Genomic DNA, 17,107 nt, shown 5'->3' on the forward strand with positions numbered 1-17,107 from the left:
GTGATTCTTTTAACAAATGGATTCATCGAATGATTTCATTTGCATGTTTACAACTTTTGAACAATGTATTTGGATTGAATATTGTATGCATAAAATGCAAGACATGTTGTTTGATTTGGCGAGGGGGATTCGGAAACCTTAGTAATTTGACATTACTTATTCTCAAATTGTTTAGTTTAGTTTATGATTTTGCACGATACAATTACAAAAATTGGAACTAGGTTAAGATAAAATTAGGTTAAACTAGAAAATTAATTTTTGCAAACACGTCTCCCTGTGGATTCGACCTCGCACTTGCACACACTTTACTGCACACGACTTGTGCGCTTGCGAGTACAATTAAATTTGTACATCACCAATCATAATAGAGGACCTATATGATGTGGATATGTTTAATTCAATCAATGAAAGGATTAAATCGAAAATTTTCTAATTGGAGTTAAAATCGGATTGGATTCAAATTTGGATTCTGTACAAATCTCAGTATTTTGACCATAACTTTCTGCTAAATTATTGGCTTGAGATGACATTAGTAGCATTGGAAAGCTAACTCAAAATACTACAAATCTTTGTGAAATAAGATTTTCCTAATTCGGTCATTTGCTATGCCAAAATTGTCCCACAATATAAGAACGCAAATCTAGACAAATTCTATTCCAATTTGTACTAGGATTGCTTCCTAATTTGACTAGGAGACCGAAGTACAATTTTTATGGGATTCCTAGGGCTTCTAACATTTGTTTTACATCCTATAAATAGGCCTCTAAGCCTTGAAGAGAGGTGCGCTTAGTTTTGAACATAAAATATCTTCTTGGTGGCTTGAAGAGTTGAAGAAAAGATGAACATGGCAAGAGGCCATTCTAGCACAAGCATGAGCGGCTAAATTCGTAATAGAGTGTTGATGTACCCCTTTTCAAGTAACAATGGCTGTATAACGATGAGAATTGATCTTAACGTTTATATTCAATCATTATGATTGTTATACTGATTAAACTCAATATTTCATATTTTTTTGTGATTATATGAATGATTGTTATCCAACGGTTTTAATTGACACAAGATCAATAGGATTTGATAGGCCATGCCTAGGGAAGGCAAATTACTCTACACCCTACCTTAGTGTAATTTAGATAGATAATTCATACGACCTAAAGATTAGTTATGATTCTCTATTGATTGTGTGAAACTAATTAAGATATTTGATAGTCCATACCTAGGAAAAATGGACCGTACCGTATCTAGAGGTCTGACAGATGGTCTGTGTCAACCAAAGATGGACTATACTTATTTTTTAATTATGGTATTTTCTTGACTACTCGAGTGAGATGAGCCCTATATCATGCATAGTATGAATTTTCCTTGTTAATTTATGATTGACCATTGTTATACGGCTAGCGATGAAATCAACCTCCTATTATTTCTCTCATTACTATCTATCCTTACTTTTATGTATTTATTTTTAGAAAACAAAAACAAATCATTTAACTTTCTATTTAAGTTACTTTTGATCTTGACAAACTTGATAACAACGCATGTGTAGTCCTTGAGGTTCAACACTCTCAATATAGCCCTATCCTACAAGGATTCGTCATATTGCGAGTGGTTATTTTATTATTGATATTTTTGCACACAAAAAGACCACATCAATTTTTGGCGTCGTTGCCGGAGACTGCAAACGGTTACTTTCTGCTTTTCTTTATTATTATTATTATTTTCTTTTATATAACTTTATTTTCTGTTATTTTTCTTTTTCTTTTTCTTTTTCTTTTTCTTTTTTTTTTCTGTTCAGGTCCCAACTGCCTAGGAGACTCAACACCCGTGCGCTCAAGCACAACCAGCCTGCGCTCAAGCCCAACATCGGCAGTGCACTTGAGCGCCCTCTCCTATGCTATCGAGCGCACCAACGGCTACTTACTCGATTCCAATTCTGAATTTCCAACACTCCAAGGCTACAATCTCAGGTCCATTTGTGAGCTTTTATTTTTATTTATTTTTACTATTTTTTGTTTTTATTTTTTGTTTCTATTAGTTTATGTTAGATCGTCGTTCTTTATCATTGCCTTTAATCTCTTGTGACCTTGACATTGAACGCACTCTTAGATAATTTAGGTTCAAAAGGAACTCTAATTTGCTAAGAGAGCATCCCACTAAGACAATGGCTGGAGAAGGTTAGCCCCTTGGCTCTAAGAGATCACTATCTCTCAACCACTTACACTTCTTCCTCACGCCTTCGACTGCCAGATGTTACGGCAGCTCATTATGAAATCAAGTCCAACACTATTCAAATGCTAGCATGTTTTCTTGGACTTGAGAATCCCAACCCTTACGAGCACCTCGAGAAGTTTCTCAAAGTCTGCTCCACCATCAAGCTGAATGGCTTCTCTAAAGATGCCTTAAAGATGCGTCTTTTCCCTTCTCACTTAAGGAATGAGCCAAGCATTGGTTCAATTCCTTAGGACCCAACGCCATCACTTCTAGGGCTCAGATGCAACAAGAGTTCTTAAAGAAGTACTTCCCAATAGGAAAGACCAACGACTATAGGAGAGCCATCATGGGTTTCTCCCAATATGATGGGGAAAAATTTTATAAGACTTGGGAGAGATTAAATGACCTTCTTAGGAAGTGTCCGCATCAAGCAGTCTCGAAATGGTAGCTAGTGCAATACTTCTATGATGGCTTAACCGAGCCTCATAGACAAATCATTGATGTCTCTTGTGGCGAGACCCTTATGATGAAAAGTGAGCACAAAGCATGGACTCTTTTTAAGACCCTTAGTGACAATTTAGTGCATCATGCTTCAACTAGACGCAGGGCACCTGCACCCAAAGCACCAAAGACCTAAAGTCTTTTTGAAGTAGGAAATTCCTCGGATGTAGCTACCAAAGTTGTGGATGCTATAACTCAAAAATTAGGTCAAATGATGGAGGCTGGTTTCGCTGCTACTAACTCTCCTCACACGACCACACATCATGGCCCTTGTTCATTTTGCATCAAGTTAATGAATGTCCTAATGCAAGACAATTTTCTGACTTTTCTAATAAGCAGGTGAATGCAACATTCTCCGGACCGGGCAACGATCCGTTCTCCAATTCTTACAACCCAAGATGGAGAAACCATCCAAATTTATCATGGAGAGATCAAGCTTCACAGAATTCAGCCCAAGGAATGCACACTCAAGAATCTACCAAGCAGCCCTTCCTACCATCTTCCACCGGTAGGGACTGATGAGACAATACAAAATCATCAGCTCAAGTCACAACTTCCAAGGAACATGAAAAAGTTCCCAGTTTCACAAGGCAAGACATTGAGCTAGGCTATGAGGATGTTACTGAGGACATTGTTGAAACCGTGCATTTCTTTGAGGCATCTTCAACATTAACTCCTATTCCTGAATTACCAATAGGCCAGGAGAATAGTCTGTTAGAGCTATTAAATAAGCAAATTAAGGACATCAAGATAGATAGACTCTCTAAATATTCTCCTCATATTATTCCAGTTCATGATTCCCTTCCTGATGAGAAACTATTTGAGAAGACCGAGATTGATCCGGCCCAATCTGAAGACATTTGGAATCATCCTGCGGTTGGAAAAATTCAGTCTCTTTGATGCAAGAGAAGAAAAGACTGGTGCTTCAAGTTTAAAAGGAGTACAACAGTCTGACTGAAGACGTTAAACTTAGCGTTTATGGGAGGCACCCCATAGCATATCTTTTTTATTTCCTTTTTAATTTTTTTTTTTTCGTTTTTTTTTCCATTGTTATTTTAATGTCTTGATTTTCAAGGATAAGTGTGCTTGCGTTCAAGTTTGGGGGTGTGCTACGAGCCATACCTATCCAGCTAGTGTTTTTTCATCTCCCGAGTAAGATCTTTCCATGATATACACACATTGGGGACAATGTATAATTTAAGTTTGGGAGTATGGGAGTCATTTGCACACACTTTGTCCCATTTTTGTTATTAAAAAAAAAAAAAAAAAAAAAAAAAACATGTTCATGTTTATTTAAAAAATTTTGTTGATCTGAAAGAATTGTGATTTAATTTTTATTGGTGAGCTTAAAATTTTGAACACATAATCTGATAATAGAGTTTTTAAGTTGGTTACTTACTTTAGGCATTTGAGAATTCACATGTTTGATCTGATCTGATACAAGCACATTAGCACATAATTTGTAGGGTATGACATAAGAGTCTGTTGTGTATGTTTTAATGTCTTAAGAAAGTTGGGAGACATGTTAGATGGATACTTTGACATAAAATATAAATCCATCAAACCAATTAAACTATGATTTAAGTAGGTTTTCTTCTTCTTTACTCATGCTCCAAAACAATATATATATATATATATATATATATATATATATATATATATATATATATATATATATATATATCTCATTCGTCATTCGTATTCACATCCTCACAACTCAAGTTGGATAACCCTCAAATAATCCAAATTAAAGGAAAACCTATAGGCATTTTCTTTATTGAAATCCTTCCGTTAAACATCTGACTCAGCACTTCCTGTGGATGACTCAACCATCCTTTACTCAAGTGAAGCCAAAAATCCAACCTAGTATCATGAATATCCTTCCCCTGGTATCTGCTCATCTTCGTATTTATAAGCCACAACTCACTTCAACGTTCCTAATTTCTCATAAAATTTTCAGGTCATTCCTAGCCATTATGGGTTGTTATTGTTTTTTTTTTTTTTTTTCTTTGTCCGAAAATAGGTTTGATTTGCTTCACCTATGAGATTTTCTACGAATTCTTTTTCTTTTTTGTCAAAAAATTTAATTGTCGAAATTAAAAATTAGGAACTAAATAGAATTCGCTAGAAACCTAGAAATTATATTTGATTTGTTTTCCTAAAATAAACTTGTCCATGATCCTTTGGCGAGTATCTTTCATTGTTTACCCATTTGAGTGGTGTTGGATTTGACAAAACAATAGTTGCGTTTTTATTTGGTCACCCTTTCGTCATTATCATCATTTGATGGATAATGTTAGGTGAACTAAAGTAGTAAAGTGCTTCTTATCAAAAAATTTATTTTTATTTTTTTAATTTTTATATTTATTTTGTGAAGGAAACGATGATGATTTGCCCCCACTTCCCAAGCACAACTTTCTCAATCTCACCAACCCACCAACTATGAGTGGACCCCGAACACTCCTACTCCACCCAAACAAATTCACTGAAACTACACCGTGGAAAGGCAAACGTCTTCTAGCGCTCTTGTTTGGTAGGGTTGGTTTAACTTTCGTTATCATTTTTCCAACCGTTTCAATGGCTTAGAGATAAATCTACGTCCAACTTTCTCAATCAAATTTCTTGGCCCACCGTCAGAAAAAAAAAAAACAGTGAAGTTCCAATGGTGTCCCATTAGATCCTAGTTGAGTCCTAATTAAGTTCAAGTGGTTGGGTTAAACCTTTAACCATCTCATTTGAAAATTAATTGGTGTCTAATGAGGGAAACAAAAGTATTTTATGATATTCAAAATCACACCATGCAAAACATATTTTAAGAGTCGTCCACATGAACAGAGTGGCATTGTTGAGGTGATGACGCCCCCGCGACTCAAACCTATGACCCTAGCTATAATACCATTTGTTGGGTCAGACCTTTAATTATTTTATTTGAAAACTAATTGGTGTCCAGTAAGAGAAACCAAAATTTTTCATGGCATTCGAAATCGCATTCCGTAAGACATATTTTAAAATCACTTCACGTGAGCAGAGCGATATTGTTGTAGCTCAACACTAATGATGTCCCAGTCGAGTCCTAGTGGGGTCCCAATGAGGCCCGGTCAAGTAACGACGATGTCCATGTAGTGATTTACCAAGGTATGCATTTGACGTGGTAAAGTTGATTATGCAATAGTACATGTGTCGCAAGTAATTTGGTAATAGACTAAATCTTAAGGAACAATTTGATGGGTTTTGAACTTCAAAGGAAGTGATTTTAAACAAAGGTAAAAACCCATAAATTAAAACAGTACTTTTATAAATTTAAAAAAAAATTACAAAAAAAAACAAAAAACAAAAAACTTATTTGTCTTTGTACGACAAAAGTGGAAAGGTCTATTACCTTACCAACTTTGATACCTTCACATACTTTGTTTATCTTTCTCACTAATTCTCACCTTACCAACTACCATGGAACTAATCCTCACCGTCCCCACGCGTCACCCCCCACGTGCTCCACAACAAAAGTGCCGCAGTGATTGATCCACATTTCGTAGCCGCTCCACCGTCACCAACAAAACCTACAAAGGCATCTCACATATGCAAATAATAATAATAATAATAATATCGGAGTTTTCGTTTAAATTAGATTTGATGTATTTTATTTAACCTATTCTCTAAAAATGATAATTGTCACTTTTAGCTTGAGAAACACATTTTTTGGTGCTCTCATGTTACTCTTAGTGTTCTTCGAATAATACTACAAGTTTTTTTTCTGTCATTTCAAGAATGATGTAACACTTAAAATTACCATTAGCGTTATGATTTGATCACCTATTAGATTCTGATCGAATTGCAATTTTAAAAATCACCTTATTTTTTTTAAGGATACAATAATGACGCAAAAGAGAATTGTAGTACTCGTGTTCTCCTGATCGTATATAGATATTATTTTCTAAAAATTATATGGGAGAAATAAGGGTCAGTTTCTTTTTTTAAAAAAAAAATAATAATATTCACCTCGAATAAGAATGACACTAGAAAAACACCAGAAGAACACATAACATTTTTCTTTTTAAATAGCATGTGAAAAGCTCATATTTTTTTAATAAAAATTATTTTAACTTTGTCCTTAAAAAAAAACATATATTTTTCACATGTAAATAACACGTGTCATTTTTATAAATTAAGTCGAAAGAAATTCCTTGGACGAGATTTGGTAAAAATCTTTGGCCAAAAAATATATATAGAAAAAATAAAAAAATAAAAAGGATCAAGCATGCTTATGGCGTTACTGGTAAGTCTGGTATAATTTGTCCTCAACGTCCTGCATAATCATAACGAGGACAAGTGTAATCACCAACTCCCTCTCTCATTTATATCAACCTCTCGATCTCCAGCCATTTCCTGAGAAAAACTCCATGCCTTTCTCTCTATCTTCTCCTCCAATGTCTCTCTCTTTAATACCCATCTCACTTCTCCTCCTCCTCCTCGCATACAAGCTCTACCAACGGCTAAGATTCAAGCTCCCACCGGGGCCTCGCCCGTGGCCGATCGTCGGCAATCTCTACGACGTAAAGCCGGTGAGGTTCCGGTGCTTTGCCGAGTGGGCACAGGCCTACGGCCCCATCATATCTGTGTGGTTCGGGTCCACGTTGAACGTGGTCGTGTCGAACACGGAGCTGGCTAAGGAAGTTCTCAAGGAACACGACCAGCAGCTGGCTGACAGGCACAGAAGTCGGTCGGCGGCTAAGTTTAGCAGGGATGGGAAGGATCTTATATGGGCCGATTATGGACCCCACTATGTGAAGGTCAGGAAGGTTTGCACTCTTGAGCTTTTCACCCCCAAAAGGCTCGAGAGCCTTCGACCCATTAGGGAAGATGAGGTTACAGCCATGGTTGAATCCATTTTTAACCACTGCACCAATCCTGGTACGCTCCTTTTTTTCTTTTTCTTTTCTTTTTTTCCCTTTCATTTTTTTTTTTTTTTTCAAATGATAATCGATGACGCATTAACTAAAATGTTCCAAAATAATAACTCAGAAAAATTTTCAAACTGACGTAGTAAGAGTTTTTAAATTAAAAAAAATAATGCAATTCTCTCTCTTATCTGTAATTCACGATTTACCATTTCAGTTTAAAAAAAAATTGAGTTCATTTGTTTAGCTCTCTAACACTTCTCAAAATACTATTATTTAGTATTATAGGCTTAACACAATAAAAAATAATAATTTTTAAATATATAATTAAAAATATAACTTTTAAAATTACAATTATAAAATCGTAATTCAGTTTAACATTTAAAATTAAAAAATTGAAATGACAAACACACTCGTTTATATAAAATTGCGTAAAAGTGGAGAAATCTTGAGTCCAGCAATTATTTCCTTGTGTGTTTCTTGATAAATTTGTTTTATTATTTTATTATGGTTACAATATGTGTATAAAGTCAACTTGTTTGATCCCACCGAATGGTGACGTACACCACTTGCAACATTGCCAGGCGAGAGGCCCGTTGCTTGTGAATGTCGGAACCTCGATCCGTGTAATGCTGTGTTTAGGGAAAAATAAGATTTATTTATTAGTTTGCAAGATAATAACAAATAAATAAAAATAAGGCATGGACCTAACTATATATATATAGTATAGCAGCACATCCAGGCACGTCATATGACTAAAGTTAATTTAAGGACAATAATTTAACCAAAGTCTCTCAAGTATATCAGATTGGCTTGTTCCTTTCTTTCTTTGTTTTTTCTCTGTAAAGCTTAGCTCTAAATCTCTACATCAACTTCAACTTAATTACCACTTTACTAAGAGAAAAAGAAGACATGGTATATAATTGAAATCAAAGAGCAAGAAGTAAACTATACATAATATATTTTATTAAAACATAGAGGTAAAACAAATTTGGGTACTAGAAATATAAGATTAATTGTTTGGTAAATTTCAACAAGTCCTACAAGAAAGCAGGTAAATCTAATAGAAAACAAAAATTTTAGGAGAAACTTTAGAAAACTTTCTTAACCGTCCACGCCTTTTGAAATTATCTTTTCAAAGCTCAAAAGCTTTAAATTAAAGGTATCAAACTTTCAATTCCTTTTAATTACCTCATTCCGTTGATATTTTCTAATAAATCTTATCACAGTTCTCAAAATATCCTTTTTTAAAAAAAAAAAAAAAACTATTTTTGCAACATATTTTTAAATGTTCGATACCTTTTATTAAGAGTATTTAAACTTTAGAAGAGAGTGTCAGAATGAGTGAAAGTTGAGAAAGATTTTATGAAGTTTCCCCAAGAATTTATTAAATCATTTTCATTATTTCTTCCTTATTTTTAATTCCCACACAAAAAATTAATTTGACCAGCAAAAATTAAAAGAAAAGATTTTGTTTTGGCAGAGAATTATGGAAAAAGTTTGCTGGTGAAGAAATATTTGGGAGCAGTGGCGTTCAACAACATTACAAGGCTGGCATTTGGGAAGCGGTTTGTGAACTCAGAGGGCGTAATCGACGAGCAAGGGTTGGAATTCAAGGCAATCGTGGCCAATGGGCTGAAGCTTGGCGGATCCCTTGCCATGGCGGAGCACATCCCATGGCTTCGCTGGATGTTTCCCCTGGAGGAAGACGCATTCGCCAAGCATGGGGCGAGGAGGGACCGACTCACTCGAGCTATCATGGAGGAGCACACCCAGGCACGTGAGAAGAGTGGCGGAGCCAAGCAGCATTTTGTTGATGCCCTGCTCACTTTGCAGGACAAATATGACCTTAGCGAGGACACCATCATTGGACTCCTTTGGGTAATTAAACAAAACTTTTTTTTTTTTTTTTCTTTTGCTTTTGGATTCAGAAATACCAATAAATACATAAATTCCTTTATTACTTTGCAAGATTACCGAAACCCGAGTCAGAATTTGAGAGAAATTTCACTTAGTACCCGAATGTGTCACGGGTTTTGCAATGGGCGAGAACTTCACATCCGAGGGCTAAGTGAAGTTTTCTCTCTAATTTGACAACTTTAGAGGATAGAAGTTTATTGGAACAAGTTTAGTGAAAATGACAAATGCTTGAAAACAATTATAACACATGATCTGTGTGCAGGACATGATCACTGCAGGCATGGACACCACTGCGATCTCGGTAGAGTGGGCTATGGCGGAGCTTATAAAGAACCCAAGGGTGCAACACAAGGCTCAAGAGGAGCTGGATCGTGTTATTGGATTGGAACGCGTGTTGACCGAAGCCGATTTTATGACCCTGCCCTACCTACAATCTTTAGCCAAAGAAGCCTTGAGGTTGCACCCTCCAACCCCATTGATGCTCCCCCATCGAGCCAACGCCAACGTCAAAATTGGTGGCTATGACATCCCTAAGGGATCAAATGTTCATGTTAATGTTTGGGCTGTAGCACGCGACCCGGCCGTGTGGAAAAACCCAATGGAGTTCCGCCCGGAGCGGTTCCTTGAGGAGGACGTCGACATGAAGGGCCATGACTTCCGGCTACTTCCATTTGGTGCGGGGCGGCGGGTGTGCCCCGGTGCACAACTCGGTATCAATTTGGTCACGTCCATGCTTGGTCACCTATTGCACCATTTTGTTTGGACACCACCTGAAGGGGTCAAACCAGAGGAGATTGACATGTCAGAAAATCCTGGATTGGTCACTTACATGCGGACCCCATTGCAAGCAGTGGCCAATCCGAGGTTGCCATCGCACTTGTACAAACGTGTGGCAGCGGACATGTAATTTTTATTTTGTTTGTTTCTTTATCCTCCTTGGGGTTTTACTATTACGAAGTTGTGATAAAATTGTAATTCTGGTGAGATATAAGAGAAAATTATTATTTTCATATATGTGTACACATTTCATCTCCGTGGTTGGATTTAAATTAATGTTATTAGGTATCGTAACTAACTAGATATAATATTATCAAAGATACGAACAAAGGTATGCATAAGAAATGTACATAAAAGATCTGTGAGCAGTATTATTACTTGAATAATACTTAAATGATCTTTAGAAAAAAGGAAAATAAAAAATAAAAAAATAAAATCCTAGATTAATTTTAAGAGCGAAAAAGAGATTTTCGTGTGAAAGATTTGAGCCTTTGAGGGATGTTTTTTTTCTTTTTCTTTTTTTCTTTTTCTTTTTCTTTTTTTTTTATTAAGATTTGAGGGATGTTGACTATAGTTGTTGGACGCAAGACTTATATATAGGGCTCATAATTTTTTACACTATCCCTTAATTCGACATGAATTTAATATAAAATTAAAGGATTATGATTATGAAGTCTAATTCGTTTAATTAAATGGGTCATGTGAGGATTAACTTATGTAATCTTATATTTATATCTTGACACGACTTGAACCCGACAAATGATATAATGGCTTGTAATTTTTGACATAACCTGCTAACCTCGACACAAACCCAATACAAAATTATAAGGTTAGGACTGATGACTTTGACTCATTTAATTAAATGGGTCGAGTTATGGTTGACCTATATAGTCTTATACTCATACTTTGACACAATCCGAACCCGACACTCAATGGCGGATTGAGAAATTTATCTTAATAGGGGCAGAAATAAAATATAATGAAGTTACAGCCTGTGGAAGACAACTCACTGCTCGGACAAATGAACTTTCATCATAGGCTTTACATAACAGAATCACGACGTAGTAGTAGCCAACAGCAATGAACAAGCACAAAAAAAATAATAATAATAAAATAAAAAATAAAAATTTGTGGTAACCTGGTAGGTAAAAAGTAGTGTAAAACATCATCTTCTTCAGTTTACTCTGAGTTTTGGACTGAAATTTGGGTTGGGCTAAGTTTTATAGGGGCTAAAAGTGTCAACGATATGAAATTTGGCAATAAAAATATTTTTTTAAAAAAAAATTACCAGGGGCAGGCATGGTGTGTATCCGCCGCTACCAATACATGAACACGAATTGCCACCCCTACTTATATGCTATTGAGTGAACAAATTAGACAATCATTTGTTGACAAATTGAGATTCAAATACTACATGTGATTTAGTGTGATTTAATTAAAAACAAATTAACGGTGTTTGGTAATATATTCCAAATAAAAAAAGTAATAATAAAATTCTAATTGAAATCATATTTTATTCCTGAATGAGAGAAATAAAGCAATACCCCATCGTAGTAGTCTAGTAGAATACAAAAGGGGAAGTAGACGTACTAAGATAGGGTTTTTGGCGTCCTGCCTAGGCTATTGGGCTTCGAGCTGCATAGTTATAGACTTATGTCTCAGTGAGCTGGGAAAGGTTCATTGACTAAGTTAGGCATTTTGGGCTCTAAGTATATATTTTCAATAAAAAGAGATGTTTCGGCTTTAAAAAGAAAAAATAAATAAAATAGGGCCGAAATTTTTGGTTTTGAAAATTAGGAACAAGGGGAAATTTTTGGAAACTTTTTATGTAGCCAATAGAAGTATAAGTACAAAAATGGGTCCAAGGAAATTGAAAGAATTTGAAATTTAGCCAAATGGGCCAAAGAAAAAAAGCCTAAGGAGTATTCGGCCCATTAAGAGTTTTGGTAAAAAAAAAAAAAGGGGATGTAATAATGGCTTAAGAAAGTGAAATCATGTGGATGCTATGATTGGACCAAAACTTGGTCCATTAAAATTTTGAAGTAGTCTCTCCCTTCTGGATCTGGATTCATTGAAATTCTTAGGAGAATTTCAGTTTTTGAAATATCAAATCTAAATTGTTAATTTTCAATCAAAGGGTCATTGTTCTGTCATGTGTTCCACTACTAATAAAATAATAAAATAAGTAGTGGGACACCTTACAGAACAATAAATATTTATGATTTTATTAGTAGTGAGACACATGGCAGAACAATAACCCTTTGATGAAAAATGGACGGCCTAAATTTAAAATTTTAGAAACTGAAATTCTCTAAAAATTTCAATAGATCATGATCCCTCTCTTATTGTCACAAAGGATGGAATTTAAGTACTCTCTCCTGCGTCCTGGGGAAGATCATCTTAAAGGGAAGTAGAAAAGGGCAATGCATAATGCAAGAAAGTAAATGCACAAATGAAAAATGCACTGTTAACACAAAACATAAACATTAGAGCATGGTGGGCTCCAACTATGCAAATCAACAAGGTAAATAAGTTCAAAGAAACACATCATATTCAAATTCCCAATTCATGGATGTAACAACTCGAAATAAAAATTGGTTTTACTTAAGTTAAGTATACTCTAAATTAACCTAAGACCTTTGGAGTCGGGTTGAGTTTGGAATTTTGGACTTTCAAGGGAATTTTTGAAGGATTGAATGATCGATCAATCGATGGAACCCTAAGATCGAACGATTGACCTGGTACTCAATCGATCGATCATAAAAATTTACACCGGTTGAAGCCCTATCTTTAGTAGCAAGATGAACACAGAATCTTACAAAGAAATTTTCTAGAGAAAGAAATAGAGGCGAGAAGTCTCTAGTAAGAGAAGAGCCACTTATATTTTTTAAAGATCTTGTTCTTTGAATGCATTAGAAATTGTTACTTCCCCCAACCCCCCCCCCCCCCCCCCCCCAAAAAAAAAAAAAAAAAAAAATCTATTAAATTTTGCCTTTTATGGTGTGTTACATGCAATGGACTCGATGAGATACTTGTCACTAATAGCTTCCATATTATAAGGTCAAGAATGGAGTAAAGCACATCAAAACAAAACTTTTTGTCACATTCTAAGTCTAGATTCTTACGAATATATATATATATATATATATATATATATATATATATATATTAGACTCATTACAAATCATTGGACTATTGATGTTTGTTAAAGTAATGATTAAATGATTAAATTTACTTATTCCTATAAGTTTAAAATAATGTCAAAGCAAGGTCCTGAGTGACGATAATTAATTCACTTCATAACCTTATTTATTAAAAAAAAATTTAAGCCCACACGCGCTGACACTTTATAAATTCAAAGTATGCAATTTATAATTCAAAACCCTTAGGTAAAAAATTTAGACGTTCAAGAGGAAATCAAGGGCTGCTGGATTTTGCATTTACTAGAAAATAAATAAACCTGTATGAAGTAGGCGTGATATATTTCAGTGGAGATATTTAGACGGAATAGACAGGCTTTAAGGCGGTGGTAGCTGTGCATTTAACAAGATAACGACTTTCCCTCCTTGCAACCACACGAAACACCTAGCCACACCTCTTTACTATGCGGCTTAACTTAGGCCACACCAAATATAGCATCGGGAGAAGTAGCATCGGATAAGATTATGAGAATCGTTTCTGACAAGAATAGTTTCTGGCTAATATATTACTTAAAATGACAGAAATGTTCTCTAAATTAATCAATTTAAAATAGCAAGTATTTATAAATATTTAAAAAATATATTAAATTTAGTCTAAGTTGGTAAACTGTTATTAGTGATGTTAAGAATTTAATGTGGGACAAAGTTTTCTTCCAAACTGAGTTAGAGGAATTTCCTTCAACCTAGTCACATGTGTCTATTTTTTTAGTAACATATGAAATGCACATAAATTTTTAATAAAATTTACTCCAACTTTCTCCTGCTATTAAAAAAACATATGCATCTCACATGTTTAAGGGACACGTGTCATTTTTATAGACCAGGTTTGAGGAAATTCCTCCAACCCAGTTTGGAGAAAAACTGTGTCCTTTAATGTGCCTTTTAAATGTTTATAGACATTTGACACTATTTTAAATTGATTAGAAGATATTTCCTCCAGACTGATTTGGAAAAAAGTTATGTCCTTTAAATGGGATGGAATTATTTTCCTCATCAAGATTTTCTTTTCCTTTTTCTCTTTTTTATTTTCTCCTAATTTTTATTTAAATGATATATTATATGAAAATTATAATGGAAGTTATTGTAAAACTTATTTTTTATTTTTTGAAGGGAAAATCATTTCAGTCTAATTAATTGATGAATGATCACGAGTATAAAAGCTCTTACATCACAGAGCAAAAGCTCTGAGAAAATCATAGCCGAAACTACAAGGTTACAAGTCATAAATACATACATAACAATCTGATATTCAAGACATATATATAACATCAAAATCCGCTAACCCATGACTAATCTTCAGTTGTAACAACAGGTCTGTTCCAAACAAACTCAATTCGACACATAGGTAGCAACATCCTCCTACCGAAACTCATCATTCTCGACTTACAAGCCAAGAAATTATTCACATCCTCAACCCAACAGGTTAGGACCACAAAATATAGGGAAAATGGAAAGACATGAAAAAAAAAAAACAAAAAAAAAACACACACACACACACACACACAAAAGCTCACAAAACACCACCGAAGGAAGGCTGCTGGATGATTCTAGCCAGAAAGTGAAAAAACCACAAACAGGTGGGTGCGAGTCACGATCCGTCGCGGGGTTGCCAAAATTAGAAGCGGCAGGTGCCGTTGGAAGTGGGTAGGGCCGGTGCACGCGGTGGAGTGGCACGTGTCGAGGTGGGTCTGACGGAGGGACGTAGATCGAGCTTTGAACAGTCAAATCCAAGAACCCCATCAACCCTAGAAAAAGACACGGCGAAGGAAAATCTAAAGAACAAAGTTGCTAATACTTGTGCTCTTAGCAAAGGAAATAAGAATGTGTAAGGAGTACGATGTTAGAGTTTATACCAATTTGAGTTATTTAATATTCTAATTTGTTGATTCAGAAAAATTAATAGTGACTACATGCGCTTAGTCCTCGATTTGGGATCATGTAAGACAGCCAAACGTCAGAGTGGTGCATCGCCAAAGGGGGAGGGGGCTATGGCACTACCTCCGATACTTGAGTAATGTTACAAGTCCCTCTTGTGTCCTTCTTGAGTCCCTCCAAAAGTTATGTGAGTCATGTGACTATTAAAATTACTTTTGGCCAAATCAATAAAAAGTATATATATGAGATTGGGTAAAGAGATGGGGATTAGGAGATAAGAGCATACCTGGTCTAGCCTCCTATTGGTATTTTCATGAATTCTACTACCCTTTAATGAGTTTTCTTTCTATAATTTCCATTATACATTACTTTCTACGGTAGATTGTTACTGGATAATGAAACTTTCATTATATGTTACTTTCCATGAGATCATTTTATATGTGTACTTTTAAGTAGATAAGTGCTAAGGAGCCAAACAAATGAATCCAAAAAAAATTTCAAGCTGATGTGGCAAACCGTAAATGACAGACAAGGGAAAGAGTATTGCATTTTTTTTTTAATTTAAGAACCATTGCCACATCTGTTTGAAAATTTTTCTGGATTCATTTGTTTAGTTTCCTATCACTTCTCTTTAAGTAAGCTGCATTTTGATAAGCTGTCCATTGGACCGGGGGAATGTGGGCTTCCATTCTAGAAGTCTCTCATTCCATTAAACTACTTACACAAGCCAATGAGAATTGAATTAGGTATACCTACTACGTACACTTCAATTCCATAATCAAAGATATTATTGAAGTTGTTTATTAATTTACTGTGTTATCTATCTAGCTATCGCCGACAAAAACATGCTATACCATTTTTGGTCTTGTAATTATTAATTAATGTTGTTCATCAAAAAAAATAAAATAAAAAAAGGTTGTCCCTTTTCCTTTCCATAATTGTGAGCGCCACTCACCAATCGTTTTCACTTTAACTTTTTTGTCGTTTAATATAATTGATTTGTGTCGTTTAGAAAGAATTTACCTGCTCGGGCTACTGGTAGCATACGTGTCCGACTATCAACCTCTAATCTATATAATAAACCTCCCTTATTTGGAATTTAAAATTCAAAAAAATAAATAAAAAAAAACAAAAAAAAGACCTCTATATAATAAACCGTTTCTTTTGCTCAAGCCCAAAGAAGCAGAAATGGGTCTCCCTCTACTACCCGTCGCACTCATCCTCCTCCTCCTCGCATACAAGCTCTACCAAAGGCTAAGATTCAAGCTCCCACCGGGGCCTCGCCCGTGGCCGATAGTCGGCAACCTGTACGACGTAAAGCCGGTGAGGTTCCGGTGCTTTGCCGAGTGGGCGCAGGCGTACGGCCCCATCATATCGGTGTGGTTCGGGTCCACGTTAAACGTGGTCGTGTCGAGCTCGGAGCTGGCTAAGGAAGTGCTCAAGGAGAATGACCAGCAACTTGCTGACAGGTTTAGAAATAGGTCGGCTGCAAGGTTTAGCAGGGATGGGAAGGATCTTATATGGGCGGATTATGGACCCCACTATGTGAAGGTCAGAAAAGTTTGCACTCTTGAGCTTTTCACCCCAAAAAGGCTCGAAGCTCTGAGACCCATTAGGGAAGATGAGGTTACAGCCATGGTTGAATCCATTTTCAACCACTGCACTCATCCCGGTACGTCTGTTTTTTCTTTTCAAAAGTTTCTTTATGGTTAATTTTGCTTCCTTATTTGTAAT

General features: G+C 35.5%; 2 protein-coding genes across 2 annotated transcripts in view; both read left to right on the plus strand.

Moving 5' to 3' along the window:
- Positions 1-7,017: 7,017 nt before the first annotated feature.
- Positions 7,018-10,531, plus strand: LOC132161912 (cytochrome P450 98A2). Its single transcript, XM_059572133.2, has 3 exons — positions 7,018-7,614; positions 9,085-9,482; positions 9,784-10,531. The coding sequence occupies exons 1-3, from the start codon at positions 7,104-7,106 to the stop codon at positions 10,426-10,428; spliced, it is 1,554 nt and encodes a 517-aa protein (XP_059428116.2). The 5' UTR covers positions 7,018-7,103; the 3' UTR covers positions 10,429-10,531.
- A 6,030-nt stretch (positions 10,532-16,561) lies between these two features.
- LOC132161799 (cytochrome P450 98A2) overlaps positions 16,562-17,107 on the plus strand; it is a 1,820-nt gene continuing 1,274 nt past the window's right edge. Inside the window, exon 1 of the mRNA XM_059571993.2 lies at positions 16,562-17,045. Coding sequence (XP_059427976.2) covers positions 16,562-17,045 — 484 coding nt within the window. The remainder of the gene's footprint in view (positions 17,046-17,107) is intronic.

The sequence above is a fragment of the Corylus avellana genome, chromosome 10, assembly GCF_965113065.1.
Source record: "Corylus avellana chromosome 10, dhCorAvel1.hap1.2, whole genome shotgun sequence".
NCBI classification, from domain to species: domain Eukaryota; kingdom Viridiplantae; phylum Streptophyta; class Magnoliopsida; order Fagales; family Betulaceae; genus Corylus; species Corylus avellana.